Raw genomic sequence first — 18,990 nt, forward strand, 5'->3', positions numbered from 1 at the left:
TGAGTTCTAGTCTAGTGTGTCCTATGGATACCACGTGCCACATTGGTAGCTATCCGCCGATATTCATTGGTGTTCTTACGTGTGTGTGCTCTATATAAGAGTTGTACTTGTCTAGTGTCAAATCAATCAAGCCTACAAGCTCTTTGGTCTACATGTGAGTACTTTCATTCTGTTCATTGCTCTTGCTATTTCATTTCCATTTCATCATGTCTCTCTTTGAGTATTATTATCTCTCTCCCTATCCTACCCTCTCTCTCTCCCTCTCCACCATGCAACTTCAATAATCCAATTAGATGGTATAATGCACTGAATTCTTTTGAAGAAGACCCACCATCCAAATGTCTCACAATTTCTTACTCATGTTCTGTTTTCCAAGCTCTTCAATGTATTTATGTTAACAATGAATGCGAGTCATTGCTACTAGTTTGGCCCTTTGTTTATCCGGGTATGCTAGGCAATCACCTTTTTTAGAAAAACACCAGAGCATCATGGGATTGCAAATCGGTGAATGTATACGTAGCATGAGGGCAAGGGGGAAAACTCAGAGCAAGCTGAATAGTGTAAGAATAAGAGGAGGAGAGTTTAACAAAGGCATGTTTATAGAGGAATGCTAAGAATTATTGTAGAGATACTCCTTAAAGGCAATAACTCAACGCTCACCTATAAATATCTTCCAATATTTTATTCACTCTCTTAGTCTCTTCATCACTTAAGGATGAAATGTGATACTCGTCCTTAATTCTATTCCTACTACTTTAAAATTTGGTTGTAAAATGTTAAATGTGATATTGTATCCTTATGTGAAACTATGCTCTTTGATATAACATGAAATCTAAATATGTCTTTCACAAACACTTTGGCTCCATCTATAGCTCCATCCGTATTATTCATAGGAACATAATGAGCCATTTTTCCACTATCATACCCTCCTCTTATAGTAAGTAGACGTGTAATGAAATCTATAGATATGGATTCCTACTTTCATTCTAGTATATGTAAAGGCTCATCCAATACTTGATTACATCTTTCTTCAAATCATGCCAAAAGAATGATTTCCTTACCTTTCAATACATTTTATTAAACCCAACATGTTTAGAGTAAGGAATATCATGACGATTTGTCAATATTCTTTTGTTTGATCAGGAGCACAAAATCTATTTCCATTCACGCTCTTGTCACTTTTTGCAAGCAAGACATCGCCAGCATCCACAAGCTTTTGAAAAATGGTTGAAATTGTGCATCAGGAGGAAAAGTATTCAATCATGTGAAAGGGAACCATGATTACAATATGGTCTAAAATGAAGATCAAAACACCCTCTCATACTTTGCCTTTGGCTTTGCTCTTAACATTGAATACAAAGCATTACTTGCCTCTTCATCCTCCTCATTTGGGGGCTCATATGTGAGGCAATGATCTTTGATACAGTCATGTAGGAAAATGACATAATAATGAAAGGTGTGTTTGTGGAAAGAGGAAGAAATGCTTTAACATCACAAAAATGCAAGATGTACTTGCCTCTTTGTCCTCCTCATTGGGGGTTCACATGTGAGGCAATGATTTCCAATAAAACCATGGAGGAAATTTACAAAATAATGAAAGGTATGTTTGTGGAAAGAGGAAGGAATGCTTTGCTGTACATTTTGGACAATAGGATCTATCTTATGAAAAGGCTTGTACACATTCATCTTAATGAAAAGGCATGTACACATGAGAGTGACAAGTTTCACAATTGTACATACATGCACATAAATAATAGCAACCATGCAAATTTGTTGAAACAACTAATGTATTACTGGATTTCATTCATCATTCTCATATATAAAAATCTTTTGAGATTCTAAACATGAAGTGCACGTAATTGTAGTTGGAAAGGTCAATTGAGAATCTTGTTGATTGATGGCATGAGTGGGGATGTTAGGTAGTGGTTTCCAAAAAGGTGCATATACCCAATTAAAATCATGTATCTCAAGATAGCATTAATCTTACGGCAAGTAAAGTAATTGCCATTCAAGCTATCATGTCCAATAGGTTCCCCCTATTGGAAAAAATTTAAAAATGTATTAATTAGTGGAAAAGATAGGAGGGGAAGGTTGGAAAGGCAAGGGGAGGATAATGAGGACTTGTGAGAAGAGAGTCCCCTTGCCTCCTCATGTAGCCTTGTGGGCAGACTTTGAGAGTGACTAATGTAGATTTTGAGCTAAAGTCCCCCCTTTGCATCAATATTTAAAGATATCTCTTTGATTGCAAATGGGGTACTCCACCTTTTCATCTAAAAAATTAATAATATATGCCCCCTCTTAAAGGGAGCTATCCTCTCATGTGAGCATGGGTACCTTTGATTTTAAAACTACTCCTAAAGCAAAAGCATGGAAGTTAATCTTGGGCTATCAATTGTGGAGATTAATTTCCATGTGGGAATGATGTGTGCCATTATTTTGGGTTGCTAGAAACATTATGGGTGATCTTGGATGATTGGTGTGACTAGGACTTACAAATAGCATTGAAGCCTCGCATTGCTATGATAGTACCTTAGCAAGAGCAGCCAAGCAATAAGCTTGAGTGTTGACTGGGTGACAACATTGAAGGCTTGCGGTGCCATGGTAGTACCGCGGCAAGAGTAGCCAAACAATAAGAGCTGAGTTGTAAGGGGATTTACAAGGGCACGAGTAATGATAGCTTGTAATGCCATGACAAGTCCTTGAGGAGGTAAGTAGTGAAGTAGGTGGGAATTTTGTGATCATTTGGTAGTGTTGGTGGACATTCTCTAGTCACATGATGGGGTGCTCTAGACAAACTGTGGGGTTTGGTGCGAGAATTGTAGTAGGGTTGCACTTTTGATTGTTAAGTGAAATGAAAGAAATTCCATTGTTGGAAACATAGATGTTGGGAATAGGTCATGACATGGAGGCACATGTAAGCGAGAAGTTGGGAATGAATCTGTGAGACATATGGAGAACAACCTGGATGTGGGCATGCGAGCAAGGTTCCCAACAGATCGAGAAACTGGCGGTTTTGAAATTTCGAGAATTGCAGACGTTGCAGCTACTAAAACATAACTTAGGTTTCAAAGAATCGGGAAATAAATTTGAAAGGTGAAGATGGAAATGCTTTTTTTCCCCCCGAACAAACCCACACCACACTTACGCACCCGTGATCCTATGGAGGGGCACTCCGCCCTGGACTGGTTGGGCAATGGGTGGACAGGTGTGGCACTCACACGCACCACAAACACACATGCAACCACAAGGTAGGACTCCATTGGCGAGTCTCCAAGGCTTGGACCGGTTGGGCAACGGGTAGACAGGTGTGGCACTCACACACACCAGAAACACACATGCAACCACAAGGGAAGACTCAACGGGTAGACAGGTGTGGCACTCACATACACCAGAAACGCACATGCAACCACAAGGGAAGACTCAATGCGGGAGTCTCCAAGGCGTGAGTCAATATGGGAGGCCAAAAGGCAAACGAGGAGGGGAAAATGGTCAAGGTGAAGAGTGGCACGAAGGGGGGGTGGATTTGGGGTGTGTGTTCGGACAGCTGGCGGCTGGAGGAAGTACTGGATTGTAGGGCCCTGGGAAGCCAATAGCCAATCAAGGCCTAAAAAGCTTTTTAATTACAATATATATTCAAAGTGTAACGCCTTTCTCGCCATCTTCTTCATCTCTCTCATTTTTTTCCCGTTTCCTCACTTCGTCGCCATAGCCACCACCACAGCACACCTCTCCATCGCCATAGCCACAGCTTCTTCTTCTGCATGCTCCCCCCCATGGCTCCCCCTCCTCCCCTCCTCCTCCTCCTCCCCCTCCTCCTCTTCACCTTCCTCTTCTCCTTCCTTTTCCTCCTCCTTACCCTCTCCCGTAAACGTACACTCCTCCCCCCCCCCTCTCCCCCCCGCCGTTCCCCCCCCCCCTCCCTCTCCTCCCCTCCCGGATCTTCCCACGACGACATTGATATCATCATCGTCGGCGCTGGCGTCGCCGGTTCCGCCCTCGCTCACACGCTCGGGAAGGTTGCCCTTTCCTTCCCACTCGTTTCCGTTTCGGTTTCGTATACGCTGAATGTATACTCGGATCGTGCCCGGGATTCTGAGTTTGTACAAAGTCTATGATAGTTTGCTTAAGAGCGATCTGTGTCCACATGCTGATATGCTGGCTTGGATCGACGAGACAGGATGGAAGGAAAGTTTTAGTGATTGAAAGGGATCTCAGTGAGCCAGATCGAATCGTAGGAGAGCTACTACAACCAGGAGGATACCTGAAGCTAGCGGAGTTGGACCTTACAGGTAATTTTCTTATCATTGAATGCACATGACGCGACAAAGCTATCAAGCATGCATCTGGCGACGTTGTGGAGGCGCAAATTGCGTCTCCGTTTTTGAAGGGAGGCTAGGGGCACTGGTTCACTTTTTGTGATCCCCGTTTCTTCGGGGCGTTGCGACAATGGCTGTCTCTTGAATTGCATTATCTTAGACTTCGACTTTCCCGCCGTCGTTGGAAGAAGGAAATTGTTTTTTCTGAGTGTTCAACGAGAGCGATCACTCCTCGGTTTGGCTGGTATTTGCTACAATACGGGGCGTGCCTTCAAATTGCAGCGTTTATTGTAATCTTTCCTTCGATAGTCTCAGGTATGATTTTCCTAACACACTTGTATCATTTTTAGATTGTGTTGAAGACATCGATGCCCAGCGGGTGCTTGGATATGCTCTCTTCAAAGAGGGCAAAAATACGAAAGTGGGTTATCCTCTCGAGGGTCACGGAGTTGACGTAGCTGGCCGAAGCTTTCATAATGGTCGCTTTATTCAGAGAATGAGGAACAAAGCTGCCCAGATTCCAACGTAAGGCTGCTTTCCTTTGCATTTTCTGGGGAAGTGTTGAGCACTGTTCATTGTCTCAAAGCTAGGTGATTTAAGCTTAATGCACGACCCCAGGGTAGAAGCATTGCCCATTAGGCCAGCTTTTAAATCTCTGATTTGAAGTATTTCAGATTGCATACTTGAAAGCAATAGGAGACCTTATTCTTATCAAATGATACAAAGGATTCCTTCTAGCATTTTGGCTAGAAGGATGCTCTTTATAGCTTTCTTTAGAGCATTTTCCGTAAATTTCTCATGCAATCAAGTCGTTATTTCGATCATTCTCCGTTGCATCGTTAAAAGCACCCCCTTGGTGTGATTAGGCGGAAGGAGAAGGGTCTTCGATCATTCTCACTTACATTGTTGAAAGCAATAGCGGGCAGCCTCCAGATAATTGAACTAGAAAAGAACCCCTTTCCAGCTGTAAGGAAAGTAGTTTTCCAGAATTACTAATTCTTTGCTAAGCCACTTGATTTCAATGTATCTCCTCTACCTCTTGAGCCATCACCTAGAGTCCCAATCTCCTCCATATAAGAGTGATCGATTTCAGAGGTGAGTGGGTCATTTGAATACTCTTATTGGACAATCTATGAAGAAAAATGTGTCTACCAAACGCCCACGATTTGTGGATACTTCGTATGGGGAAACACCAATCTCTAAAAAGCCTAGTTTTGAAACAAAAGTAAGGGTTTTAATTTCCCAAACACGACATGTCGATCAAGAGATCTGGGTAAAATTCTGAATTGGGTGAGGCATTTTGAGCTGTACTTTTCTCAAATATCCAAAACTAACCAAGAGAAGCTTGACTTGGTAACTGTACATCTTGAAAAAGATGCATTGTTGTGGTGGTTTGTTTGCCAAACTATTGGAGAGGGAAGGGACTTTTAAGTTTCAAATTGACGTTCTTGCCTTTGAACTATAAGGAGAATCTCATCTTTATATTAAGGCAATATGAGAAAGAGAGTGGTGTCGGAGTTTACAGCTCGCTTTTGGAAAATTTCATTGAAATTTGGGCAGAAGAGTAAGGACGATAAACTTGTTAACGTCACAACAAGTCTTAAGCCAAGCATCCGCTATGAGCTTGAATTGTTTATTCCAACTAAGAGTGAAGCTATCACGCTTGCTGAAGTTGTTGAGTGGTAATTAAATTGAAGGAGACATGATAATACCATTGAAACATTTACATAAAAGACTCCTTCCAAGTTTAGCTTTCCTCGAGGAAAGCAATTTAGACAACCATTTATGAACGGACAAGTCAATGTAAATTCTGCAGCAAGGAAAGGTACTCCTATGTGCCATGCCAGTCCTGCCAAAAGGGGAGAAAGAAAGGCTTATTAAAGAAAAGAAATGTTTGGAAGATAGTGGCTGGAGATCCATTTTATGAGTGCCCGTTATTGCTTGGACATCTATTTGTGAAGAGTAAGAAAAGCAAGCAATTGGGGGCATCGCAGGAGATTAAATTCTTATAAAGATTGATAAATGCAGGATTAAACCAGTTTGAGGTCATAGCAAATATGTGAAACAGGTAGTGAATATGTTGAAAATAGAGGATAGAATCACTAACACCTCACTTCCTATCTAGCTCATACAACACCCAGAAAAACTGAAATAGAGATAGGACAGAACTCAGATATATTCCTCCACAATCATGGGCAAACAAAAGCTAAAGGATGAGCGTGTACAAGCAGCCCGAGATGCTGTCAATGATGCTGAGCCTATTCCTCTCTTTGTGCGCTTGCTTGTGTGCAAGGCAGTCTGTGCAGATGAGGAATGAGGAGGGAATGATGGCTTTTTATAGGAGGGGCTAGGCCCCCTCGATCTGGTTGAGTCGGCTCCCTGCCCAATGCACTGACCTGCCAGGCTGCCAGCCCACCAACCGACCAGACTGGTTGGCCTTTGCTGGCTGATCTGGCCGGCTTGGGTCAGGCCTATATAAGGGCCCATGAGCCCTACTCATGGGCTGCTGTTGCAGCTCCCAATGCCGCCCGTATGCAGGTCCAAGAGGTGCCTAGGATGCCACGCCATCCTTTGCTGCTGCACGGGTTCCCTGCCAGGTAGGTCTGCTGTCTTTTAGCTTCCCCTACCCCTATGGTCTTCTGCCCCCTTGTCCCCTCAAATCGGGGGCTCACAGGTGGGGTAGTGCACTACCTTTTAACAGAATAGCTATAGGACTTTTCAAGTGCAAGTAGTAGTTTTTCTTGGTGAAAATCAGGTTATTTACAGGGTGATACTACTAGATTCTTGGAAAATGAAGGTTACTTCTCATGTCGGCAATTTGAAGGATTATAAAGAAACCTCTATCCCAACCTCCAATCGAAGAAGTTCTTGAACTTTAGGATGCAATTGACTTTTTGATAACGGAACATATTCTTTACCATCAAGAGAAGGGTACTGGAAAACAAATAAGAATCCAATACCTATTGAAGTTTAAGTACCATCCGGCATCAGATGCAGAATGGATGAAATAGTCTTTCTTTGAGGATATTGAAGCTTTAGCAAGAAGTTAAGGGCAATTGCGATATAAGCAAGAGGGAATATTTTCATCAATGACATCTACCCGGTCTAGTCATTTTACAGTTTGGGCATTGATGGTGCTACAATTGGGATGGCTACATGACAAATTGTATTATTGACATTATGATTCTCGAGACAGTGCTATGTTGTGGTTTAGATCTTGATGCGAGGGTTCTGACTTAGCCCTTAGATCTTGTTGGGATGGAGTGGTATGGGTGGTACCAAAAAATGGTATAATACTTGCCAATATTTATCAATAAAGATGTGCACACAGGTTTCTAGGTCCTAGGGGTATAGGAAAGGGAAAAGTACATTAGGATGCATAAAATGGTAGGTCAGGAGTCATTGGCTAAGGGTAGATATAAATGAATGAAGGGTACTTGAGGGATCTTAAGGGACATGAATGAAGGGGTATCCCCCTTCATGTAGGAGTATGCAAGTCTTCTCTCCACATTGCATTCATCCATAACTATTCTTCTACTAATTGAGGTAGAGATCCATTTTCAGCAATTCATGGGAATACTGATAGTCCTATCATGGGAGTGCCACTAAGAACAGTTAATTGCCATGCTCAAACGGTCCTTTGTGATGCCAGACAATGGACTACGTGTGACACTGTACAGCACACCCTTGTTTGATAGGAAACCAAAGCCACTGAGTGCGATGCCCAACAACACAACCACGACCAACGAGACGAACAATTTACCCCCATGTGCGAGCATGGAATCAAATACACTAAAAAAAGAAAGAATACCATGTTGTCCACATCACTTTGGATTGTCACAGTGTGTGGTGCCTACACCCTTGCTTGTTGCCCTAAGGAAGTTGTGAGGGCTTTCCCGGCTTGACTGAAAGAAAAAGGCTAGGGCAAGGATTTCTTCAATGTCTTTATACTCTTTCTTATCGAGACACTACTTGGGAAAAAAAGAATACCATGTCATTTGAAACCAAAGAAAAGATGCTATTGCAAACGTGGACAAGACGAAGGATGCCCTCATGCGGACGCGCATGAGAGTGCGATGCAATTGGCAATCCAAACTCCAAGTAAATTGTGACAAGGATCCCTTTGGACTCTTAACCACTAGCGAGCTGCAACACACGTGAGGCTCTCCTTTGAATGAAAATCCCTAAATCAAATTTGGGGACATATTTGAGTCTTTGCCTATTTTTAGATAACCGTTTTCCTTAGATGAGATATGAGAACACTACGATGTTGCATTTGAATTAAGCTCGAAGTATTCTTCTTTAAGTAATTCTAGAGAGAAGGTTCTCCTATCATTGATGCTTGTCTCCATGTTTTTTTGGGTATTGGTTTACGTGTAGGTGGCTTGAGAATCTGCCCACAAACACTCGACATGCTCGATCTTGTAGCTTTGGGTCAGTCATTTACACGACTTATAATTCTTGTGGGCCTTGGGAGTACTATAGCCAGAGTTAGAATTGCCAGTGTTTGCTTTCGCCTCATTTCCACTTGAGACCTAGCACCTGCACCACATAGTAGCGACCATATACTCAAACAATAGGGGCATTCCTTCCTCACAAGTAAGCAGGGCTGCATGTGTCCAAGGAGTCATGAGGTGATCCCTCAAGGAGTTATTATACGTCCTAGTCTTTTTCTTTCAACCAAGGTAGAACACTGAGATTTCTACATTTATATTGCCACGTGTTATGTACATGGATGCCAATCCTTGGATTAGTGAACTTAATCTAGTTGGGTTAGATCAAGGGAAACATGCTAACATGGGCTAGAGGACTTGAACATTAGCAAAGGGCGAGTTGGCTATATTTAGATAGGATGCTTTCCATAAAAGGGGTGCTTTTCTATATAAGAGTGGCCGAGGGTAGTGTTGGCATTCAATGTGTAGTGTGCACACACCACGGGATGGTATGGTCTTGATCTTGAGCCCAGACTCTTGCCTTCAACATGGCAGACCATGAGATGCTGTGCCAATGGTCCCTTGGGAATGGGTTCTGGTGGTATGGGACACTAGAGCTATGGGCAATGGGCATAGGCTTTTGGGAGTCTGTTCTCTAGCCCATGTGCTTGGGGTTGGTTGGGAGGTGAGTCGTGTGCTTATTTCCATTGTGTTTTTCGTGGACTGTGTTTTGGGTTAGATTCTAGTGGGGATTCAACACCATGCCATGACAAATGTCTATATCTTTGTACATGTTGGCAAAATGTGCCTGGTTGCTATCCCTGCTTGTTGCCCCTGGTTGCTATTCCTTGCTTGAAGGACAAATTGATGTAATGGGGTGTACCAAGGGGTACAAGGGTTGTGTGTTGGTTAGTGTGACCAGGTTTGGTGGTAGAAGGTCTATTAGGTGTGATTGAGAGATCGGTGGAGTGTTTTGTGGATCTGGAGATGCTCTCTTTTGGGGCACATGCATTGTATCAGTTGCCCTTATAAGGGCCTCTCCTCTCTTGAATAGACTACTCTATTTGCTTCAATTGCTGATTTCTTCTTGCTGTTCCATCATGTGGTATCAGAGCCACGTCCACCCTCCTTGAGCCCTCTTTGAGTGCCATGTCATCATCTTCACCAAGGGGAGCTTTTCTTCATTCTCTTGCCACATATTTTACTTAGGCTTGTTCTCTCCATTCTATGAGCCAGTCCTTTGAGCTAAAGCATCCTTCTGTTGGGGTAAATCCTTGGCTAGGAGGAATTAGACAATGGTCGCGTCTTTTGCCCGTGCCGACACGCTTTTCAGCGGTCGAAGATTCGCGTAATTCTCCTCGTAGGAGCCACCATTCATAAAGTGGTTCTAGCTGCTGTTAGGCGATGCTACAAGGAGCATGCTGATGAAGTCTGAGCAACAATGGTCCAGTATATGAGGAGAAAAGGCAGAAAAACTGTTGTTATCTCCATTGCATGAGCCATTTCCCGTCCAAGTCTGTTGTTCTCTCCATTCTATGAGTCATTTCCACCGTCCTCTAAGCCGAAGCATCCTTGTGTTGGGGCGAATCCTTGGCTAGGAGGAATTAGACAATGGTCGCGCCTTTTGCCTTTGCCGACATGCTTTTCAGTTGTCGAAGATTTGTGTAATGCTCCCCGTAGGAGCCACCATTCATAAAGTGGTTCTAGCTATTGTTGGGCGATGCTACAAGGAGCATGTTGATGAAGTCTGAGCAACAATGGTCCAGTATATGAGGAGAAAAGGAAAAAAAACCAGTCGGAAATGGCGCTATTCTCACTATCGTTCTAACGTGGCATTGCACAATTCTTCTCTAGGGGCTTCTCTCTGGTAAAAGAGGTTTCATTCCATTGCAAAAGCCCGTTCAATGCTTGCTTCTATAGCTTGAATTTCAACCTCCAATCTCTGTCCATTTTTGAGTTTTGATTTTGGCAATTTTGTGAATTGGAGGGTTGACCAAGTCAACTAAGATTTGGGGCTTCTTAGTTTGATTGTAAGAATTTTTAGTACTGACTATGCTAGAGTACTAGATTTCAGTCATTAGACTTGTGGGAGTCTCTCATTCACGTACAAACATTCTACTTGGTATATTGACAATCTTTTCTTCATAGCTTTGTATTCATGAAAAGATAGTTTTGGAACATGCTTTCTTCTTGTGGTTCTAGCAACACTCCATGTGTTAGGAAGATAAAGAAGAAGAAAATCCTAGATACACACCAATAAGGAGGTAACTAATCTCCAAATCCCAAGTCCCTTACTATTATCAATATGCAAAGGAACTTGGCTTTTCAGATTTCATTGCTTGTAACATGCATCTATATGGTGATGGTGATTTTTGAAGAATTGTAAAGGGATTAGACACTGCCACTAACTTAAATTTATTCTTATGAAGGAGGGGATTTGGAATGTGGCTAATGGGAAGGAAAAGAAGCCAACCACTAGGGAAGGAGAGGCTTTATGGCTTCCTAAGGATAAAAAGGCACTAGCCACAATTGCTCTTGGATTGAGTGATTATGGTATCCACGACATTGATGGTTGTGAGACTGCTCATGCTGCATGGAGTCATCTTGAGCTTATCTTTGGAGCATGGGGGAACTGTTCCAAGTTTAGTTTGCTCATCAAATTGTTTGATCTGAAATTTGATAGAGGAGAATGAATCTCTTTACATTTAAACTTCATGAAAAGCATACTGACTCAATTAGCTAGCATCAAATTTGATCTTGATGATGGCATTGTAATTGTTATTTTGCTCAAAAGCCTAATTGAGGAATATGGCACTATTGTCACTACTCTCACTAATATACTTGAGATTAGTTTGGTGGAAATAGAGGTATCACTCTTGAAAGAGGAAAGAAAAATCAAATAGAGGAATGACTACAAAGAACATGGGGCATATTTGGTCAAAAGAAACTTTAAGGGATCCACTAGCAAGAGCAAGATGAAGTGTAACTTTTGTGGAAAGCTTGGACATTTTGAGAAAGAGTGCTATACAAATAAGAAATTTTCAACAAATCTTGTGGAAGAAGCAGAGAAAGAAGAAGAAGAACCAAAGGATGTTAGAGCTCTCACTGCTTTCACAACCCAAGTCAATCTTGACAAGAGTGATGACCCATATATTTTCTAAGTTGTTTGTGTGTGTGGTCAATAAGGGTTCTACCTTGTTGGACCCATGGGGATATCCATACATAGTCATTGTCCAATCTCCCAGTTGTAAACCAAGAGCCATAACCAAAGTGAGTCATAGGTTGGGGTCATGAGTGTTGTTACTGGTGTGAATAAACCATGAAGCTTCCCATGTACTACTGCTGGGGTGAGGTCATTAATTTGTGGGGGGGTATGAAGGACAAATTGATGTAATGGGGTGTACCAAGGGGTACAAGGGTTGTGTGTTGGTTAGTGTGACCAGGTTTGGTGGTAGAAGATTCTATTATGTGTGATTGAGAGATTCATGGGCTTGATTGAGAGATCAATGGAGTGATTTGAGGATCTGGAGATGCTCTCCTTTGAGGCACGTGCATTGCCCTTATAAGGGCCTCTCCTCTCTGGAATAAACTACTCTATTTGCTTCATTTGCTGATTCCTTCTTGCTGTTCCATCATTGCATCTTGCTCCACTGTGCTTTTGGTTTATCCTGACATCCAAGACTTAAAGGCACAATGCTGACCTAACATTTTTAAAGCATATCTATTTCTGAAGTTAGCTTACTAGTGACTTATTTGAGCTGCTCCTTAAGCATTCTCTCTACTCAGATTGAAGATGTGAATCAAAATAAGGCTGAACAGCTTTATTTGGTACTCACAGATAGATCCATGTTTATTTTAGAGTCACAATGCCTAAGGCATCTAGTTGAATTAAGTTTGAATGTTTAGACCTCTAGGGACCTTGGTCATATTTCCATGACAAAGTGAAGCTAGCATAGCTTGCAAAATCTAGTCCAGTACTGTATGCCATGGCAAATTTTCACCATCAGCATGGTCAGAGTTATTCGTGTATTTTTTTTTTCCGAAAAAACAGTGCTAATTATATTACTTCGAGAACAAGATACAAAAGGTCAGCTTGTAGCTGACGGGCTGCGTTCACAAATCGGACACAGCCCTAAAAGGTAACACAATAAATCACTCTCTCACGTTGGGATAAGGTGAGTGTGAATGAACAGCCATCGGGGTGGTGAGTAGCACCACCGAAGGCCCTGCGAGGTCTGCTCGAAGAAGAGGCCCTGAGTGTTCCAAGTCCGAAGGAAGCGTCTCCGCTTCTCTTGACCGGACTGGGAATCTCCCTGAATCTGGTCCCATTGGCCTCTGAGGGTATGAATAATCTCGCACCAAATATCAGTCATGACCTGGGCAGTCGATGAGGAGGTGCCACCGAGGATCTGCGCGCAACGCGAGGTCCAAATGTGCCACCCTGCTATGCTGCTGATAATCTCCCAGACTGGCTGCCTCTCCTGAACTCCTGTATCTGCCTCTGCTAGGTGCTGCGGGATACCCTCGAGCAGCCCCCAAGTACCCTGCGTGATAAGGAAAGTGGGGTCCTGCTGGCATGCCTCGAATAAGTGATGTAGACCAGGTGCGGTGCTGCACCAACAGGGTCCTGTAGAAGTCGGTGGCCAATCCCAAGACCTCTCCCGGATCCGTGACGATGTGTCCCGCCGCTGTCCTGAGACTCCGAAGCTGATCACCTGTAGCTCTCTGGCCATGTGTCCTGAAGAACTCCCTGCACATCCGGTCACCCTTCCGAGCCCAGAAGGAGAGAGAGGCGTGATAGGAAAACTCTGAGCGACGCTGGAGTGTCTCCTCAAGAAGGGCTCTGGCTCGAAGGGCCTGGATCCGAAGCTCCTATGAGCCCGGGGATGCCTGCTGGAGCCGCTGAATGGAGGCGAGGTCTCTCCGAAGGGCTCTCTCTCTACCCCACCACTCCTGTCGAACTTGTAGGGCTGCAAGCTGGCAGATCTGGCTGGACTCCTGCAACGCCTGCGCCACCGAATCAACCAAGTCCGCGCACTCGCCCCAGTCTCTATCCCAAAGATCGCAAATACTGCTGCGCACGTCCTCCCTCGAGAAAATGGAGTCGGGAATCCGGCATGAGCGGGGGGGAAGGGTCTGAGCTGCCGAATCTAATGATAAGAGCACCGGCGCATGGTCGGAGAGTGTCGTCCCTAGAACTATACCGGCCTGACCGCCTCTGCTGATGGCCCAATCACTAACATAGAATCTATCCAGCCTCTCCAGGAGTCTGCCTCCTTCCCTGCGGAAACCCCACGAGAAGTCCAAGCTCCCGTGCCAATGCCGGAAGGACGGGTCTCGCCAACAGTCCCTTCCTCTTGTCGCAAAGATAAAAGAGTCCCAAGCGGACTGCTCTGCCTGAGACATACCTGTAAACTCCGGTCCTCTGCCCTGCTGGTCCTCCAAGGTCTCCAAATTGTTGAAGCCACCTCCAACAATCCAGGAATCCATGTCTGGGAGAATCCCTGTAAGTGTCCTCCAGAAGGTGGCTCTACAACGGAGATCTGTGGGGGCATAAATGTTGAGAATTCCAACTCTGGAACCCTCTAATTCCAGGCCTACCCAAAGGGCACGACCTGGAATCAACGTGCCATGACCGAAAACTCCCTGGGCTAGCTGCTCTCCCACGGAAGTACAGACACCACCACTCCTCCCCAGTGCGCCGATCGAGGGCTCCCAATAAGTGTGAGAGCGACCAGTGAGGATCTTCCCACATCTACGGGAGTGAGCCGCCGAAAGCTTGTGTTCCTGGAGCAAAAATACATCCAAACGTCCTATCACTGTTGGCTGAAGTTCCTGTCTCAAAATGAGCTTCCTGGGACCACGGGTGCCAGAAGAGTGAAACCCGTTCACATTTCAGGATACGAGGTGTAGGCTCATGGTGAGGATTGGGAGGCATTGAACAACTGTCTGCTCGCGGTCGAGGTCGAAGAAGAAGCTGACATTTCGGAGTAGAGGCGCTGGCGCTTATGGGAAGGTTTGGAGGGGGAGGCGGGGTCGTCCTGCCCGTCCTTCAACACCTTCAGCAAAGGCGAGAGGCCTTTGGTACCATGAACGAAGGCTTTCTCGAGCCAGCTCGAGATCTCTGAGGTGGACATCCCGTAGAAGGCACGGAGTTTCTGAGGCGTCCAGGCTCTGACATCTTGGGGGAGGGGCCAAGACAGGGGGGGCCTGAGGATCACAATCAGTCTGAATCGTTTGGCGGCGCAGCGCCACCGCAGGCGCACGTCACCCTCGGACCACTGAGTCTCGAGAAGCTGCCCACCGGACGGGCCTATCCAGGAACAAATCTGAGCATGCGTCTGCTCCCTGAGAGCCTCCCAGACCGAGTCGTCTGTCCAGGTCTCGGTGCCGTCACTGAGGAACGTGAAAGCAAAGCTAGGGCCATCCCTAGGGGCCAAGGCGGCTATCTTCCCATCCGCCCCTTTGCGGAGCAGGAAGATACTGATGTCGAGGCAAGCAGGGAAGGTCCCGAGGTCGGCCACATCCAGGTAGTCCCAGGGGCCAGATCTGTAAAAGTCACGGGGGAGCTCTCTCTCCTGAGGCTGAGGCCCATCCGAGTCTGCCACTGAGGGGCTAGCGGACGGAGAAGCCTGCTCCGGTGGTGGTGTAGACTCCGGGTGTCCTACCAGCGGAGGGGGAGGGGGAGGAGGCTGGGGAATAGGCAGCTCAGACTCCTCAGGGGCGGCTGGCGGAGGAGAAGGAGGAGGGGGAGCGGGAACTGCCCTTGGCTGAGGAACCGACGGAGCAGCTAGCTCTGCGGGAGAACTGAAAGAGGCGGGGGGGGGAGGGATGGGGTTGCAACTGGAACTGGGGCTGAAAAGGAGGGGAAGAAGACTAAGGAGGACGAGGGGGCTGAAGCTGCGGGTCGGGAGACAAGGGGTGCCGTTGGGGGATGGGCTGGGGCTGGAAGGGGAGAGGCTGGGGAGAGGAAGAGAGGGGGACCTGAGGCTGTGGAGGGCGGGCTACCGTCGAAGAAGATGCTCTCCCAAGTCCCTGGGGCGGTTGCCTATCGGGTCTCTGAGGTGCAGCTACAGGCGGGGTAACCTCTGCCTCCTTGCCTTTATCAGAAATCTTCTTGTTCTTTCTCTTTTTTCTTCTAACCTCAGTCCAGCCGCCAGCTATCTCTGGTCCGGTCTCCGGCTGCCTCTGCTCCTCCTGGCGTGGCTGTCCGGAGGGGGGAGGAGGGGGCGGAGAGGGGGGAGGCGGGGGGGGCCGAGAAGAGCTGGTGAAACGTGGGCAGGCAGCCGCCAGGTGTCCAAAGCCGTGACACCTCAGACACTGTCCTGGCTGTCCGGTGACTACCATGCTCTGGGTGATGCTGCCGGCGCCTGTCACGATCTCGATCACTGTCGGGAGAGTCGCAGGATCCACCACAGCCACACGGACTCGGGGGGCTCCTGTCGTAGTCACCGCATTGGCGAAAGTATCGTGCATGACCCAGCCGAAGTGGGAGCCCAGGTCCCTAACAATCGGCCGCAGCTCAGCAGCAAGACCAGGAAAAACTAGCGTCACTGGATGGCGAGGTATACGGAACCGGGCATCAAAATCTGCTGCGCTGAATCCACGGTACCATGGGACTATCATGATAATCTTTCCGTCCACTGACGTGGGGGAGCTAGCAATCAGGTTGCTCGCAGCTTTCGCACTGGAGAGTTTGAGCTAGAAGATGCCCCTTCCCATAAGGGCCACCTCCACAATATGGCCGTCCTCTAACATGAGGGTGGACTGGAGCCAGTCCCTGATGGCTGATTTGGAGGGGGAATGTCCAATGACTCTGCCGTAGACTGATGTAAGAGCAAAGTCATTGGCAACCTCCTGAACCCGAGATGATTGCTGCTCAGTTAGGATGACGCGGTAGGCATCTGGAGAGGGAGGGACCGTCTGGGCCTCCGGTTCCGGGCAGGGAGCCGCCATACCGCCAAGACAAACTGCGAGGCTTCCGATGAGGAAGAGGCTGTCACCCAAAAACGGGGGGGTAGAAGCGGGAGGGTGGAGCCTGGGTGTGGCGGGAACGGAGGTGGCGCGAGGTGAAGGCGTGGAGGCGGGAGACTGGTGAAGTGGCGGCGGGAGCGGAAGCGGGGGCGGGGGCGAGGCGGAGCGGGGACGAGGTGGCGGACGGGGGCGGGGTGGAATGGAGGGGCGGAGGGGGCGGGGTGGGGCGAATGAACGGGGGGGGCGGGGGTGAGGGCGGGAGGGGAAGGCGGAGGTGAAACGGGAGGGCGGAGAGGCGGGAGGGGGCGGGGCGGGAGGCGAGGGGTGAGGGGACGGGCTGGCGGCAGGGGTGAGCGGAGTGGAGCGAGGGGGTTAGCGGGCTGGGGCGGTAGCGGGCTAGGGCGGTAGTGGGGCGGGGGTAGCGGGGCGGGGATAGCGGGCTGGGGCGGAGGGGGGTAGCGGGGCGGGGGTGAGCGGAGGGGGTAGCGGGGCGGGGGTGAGCGGGGCGGGGGTGAGCGGAGGGGGTAGCGGGGCGGGGGGGAGCGGAGGGGGGGAGCGGACGGGGGGGTGGAGCGTGGCGAGGGGGACGGAGCGAGGTGGGGGTGAGGGCGTAGGGGTAAGGGCGGGAGAGGCGAGGCAAGGAGAGGCTAGGGGGAGGTAGAGGTACGGCGGGTGAGGAGGGGAAGCTCGCAGGAGCAGCCCCACAGCGATATATACCTTGAGTTATTCGTGTATACTATATTGGTAGCACTTTTTTACAAAAGAAGTATTTCTGGACACCGAAGAAATGTGTAATAGCAGGTAGTACACAACTAAAGTTTATGGTTATTGATGCTTTGTGAGCGACACTCATAAAGGGCAAGACCAAATACGTCTTGGTGATGTTTGTGACGCAACATTGGGTTTGAATCTGATATTCTCAGTGATATATGTTCCATCTGATATTCTCATCGATGTATGTTCATACTTCATATCTGGCTGTAGCTGTGGTTTGTTTTCTGCAGGGTCAAGTTGCAACAAGGAACGGCATTATCCCTGATTGAAGTGGATGGTGTTGTAAAGGGTGTAAAGTACAGGATTGGTGGTGGAAATGACCAAGAGGCATATGCTCCTCTGACGATAGTTTGTGATGGATGCTTTTCAAACCTCAGGCATACACTTTGTACTTCCAAGGTCTATTTTCTCTTTTCTATAACTTCTCCAGTACTTATCATAGCTATTAGTGTTGAATGAGAGTAGTGCATTCTGGGTCCTCTGTGTCGAGCATTGATGTCAATGAAGTATCATTTATTGATGGTGGTTTGTGAAGCCTTTTTTTTGGGGGTTTCTCCTACGATGGATGCATGCATTTTTTGGATAGTTTATGAAGTATGTATGCGACTCTTCTACTTTGGTTACCTTTCCCCCTCCCTTCTTTCTCTTCTTCTTTCTTTCCTTTGCTGCATGTATGGGTTGTACAGCTGGGTTTGATTTCAAGGAGGTTCTGTTGATCTATTGTCTAGGCTAGATTCAGACAGTGCAATACAGATATGGGGCTTCTCTTCATTGATTGTTCTGGAGTTAATATGCAGAGGGTTTTTTAAAAACAATTTCCTTTCCAATCTTGTTCCCACACATACCTTAGATTTTGCAATTTATTTTGTCTGTCTTTCTACATTGCTCTTTCTCTAGCCTACTTTGGTTACCTTTCCCCCTCCCTTAGTTTTCTTCTTCTTTCTTTCGTTTGCTGCATGTATGGGTTGTACAGCCGAATTTGATTTCAATGAGGTTTTGTCGATCTATTGTATAGACTAGATTCAGACAGTGCAATGCAGATATTGGGGCTTGTCGTCATCAACGTGTTTCTCAAGTTAATATGCTGGGGGTTTTTTAAAAACAAATTCCTTTCCAAAATTTACTGATGGTGGTTTGTGAAGCCTTTTTTTTGGGGGTTTCTCCTACGATGGATGCATGCATTTTTTGGATAGTTTATGAAGTATGTATGCGACTCTTCTACTTTGGTTACCTTTCCCCCTCCCTTCTTTCTCTTCTTCTTTCTTTCCTTTGCTGCATGTATGGGTTGTACAGCTGGGTTTGATTTCAAGGAGGTTCTGTTGATCTATTGTCTAGGCTAGATTCAGACAGTGCAATACAGATATGGGGCTTCTCTTCATTGATTGTTCTGGAGTTAATATGCAGAGGGTTTTTTAAAAACAATTTTCTTTCCAATCTTGTTCCCACACATACCTTAGATTTTGCAATTTATTTTGTCTGTCTTTCTACATTGC

At 46.6% G+C, this 18,990-nt stretch overlaps 1 protein-coding gene across 1 annotated transcript in view; it reads left to right on the plus strand.

The window, feature by feature from the left end:
- The first annotated feature begins 3,665 nt into the window (after positions 1-3,665).
- The window catches only part of LOC147896277 (squalene epoxidase 3-like), a 28,109-nt gene continuing 12,784 nt past the window's right edge, over positions 3,666-18,990 (plus strand). Inside the window, exons 1-4 of the mRNA XM_087382338.1 lie at positions 3,666-4,016; positions 4,178-4,289; positions 4,667-4,841; positions 17,728-17,896. Coding sequence (XP_087238464.1) covers positions 3,762-4,016; positions 4,178-4,289; positions 4,667-4,841; positions 17,728-17,896 — 711 coding nt within the window. The 5' untranslated portion in view covers positions 3,666-3,761. The remainder of the gene's footprint in view (positions 4,017-4,177; positions 4,290-4,666; positions 4,842-17,727; positions 17,897-18,990) is intronic.

The sequence above is a fragment of the Dipteris shenzhenensis genome, chromosome 12 (genome assembly GCF_047967505.1).
Source record: "Dipteris shenzhenensis isolate YYH24624 ecotype China chromosome 12, Dip_SZ_1.0, whole genome shotgun sequence".
NCBI lineage: Eukaryota > Viridiplantae > Streptophyta > Polypodiopsida > Gleicheniales > Dipteridaceae > Dipteris > Dipteris shenzhenensis.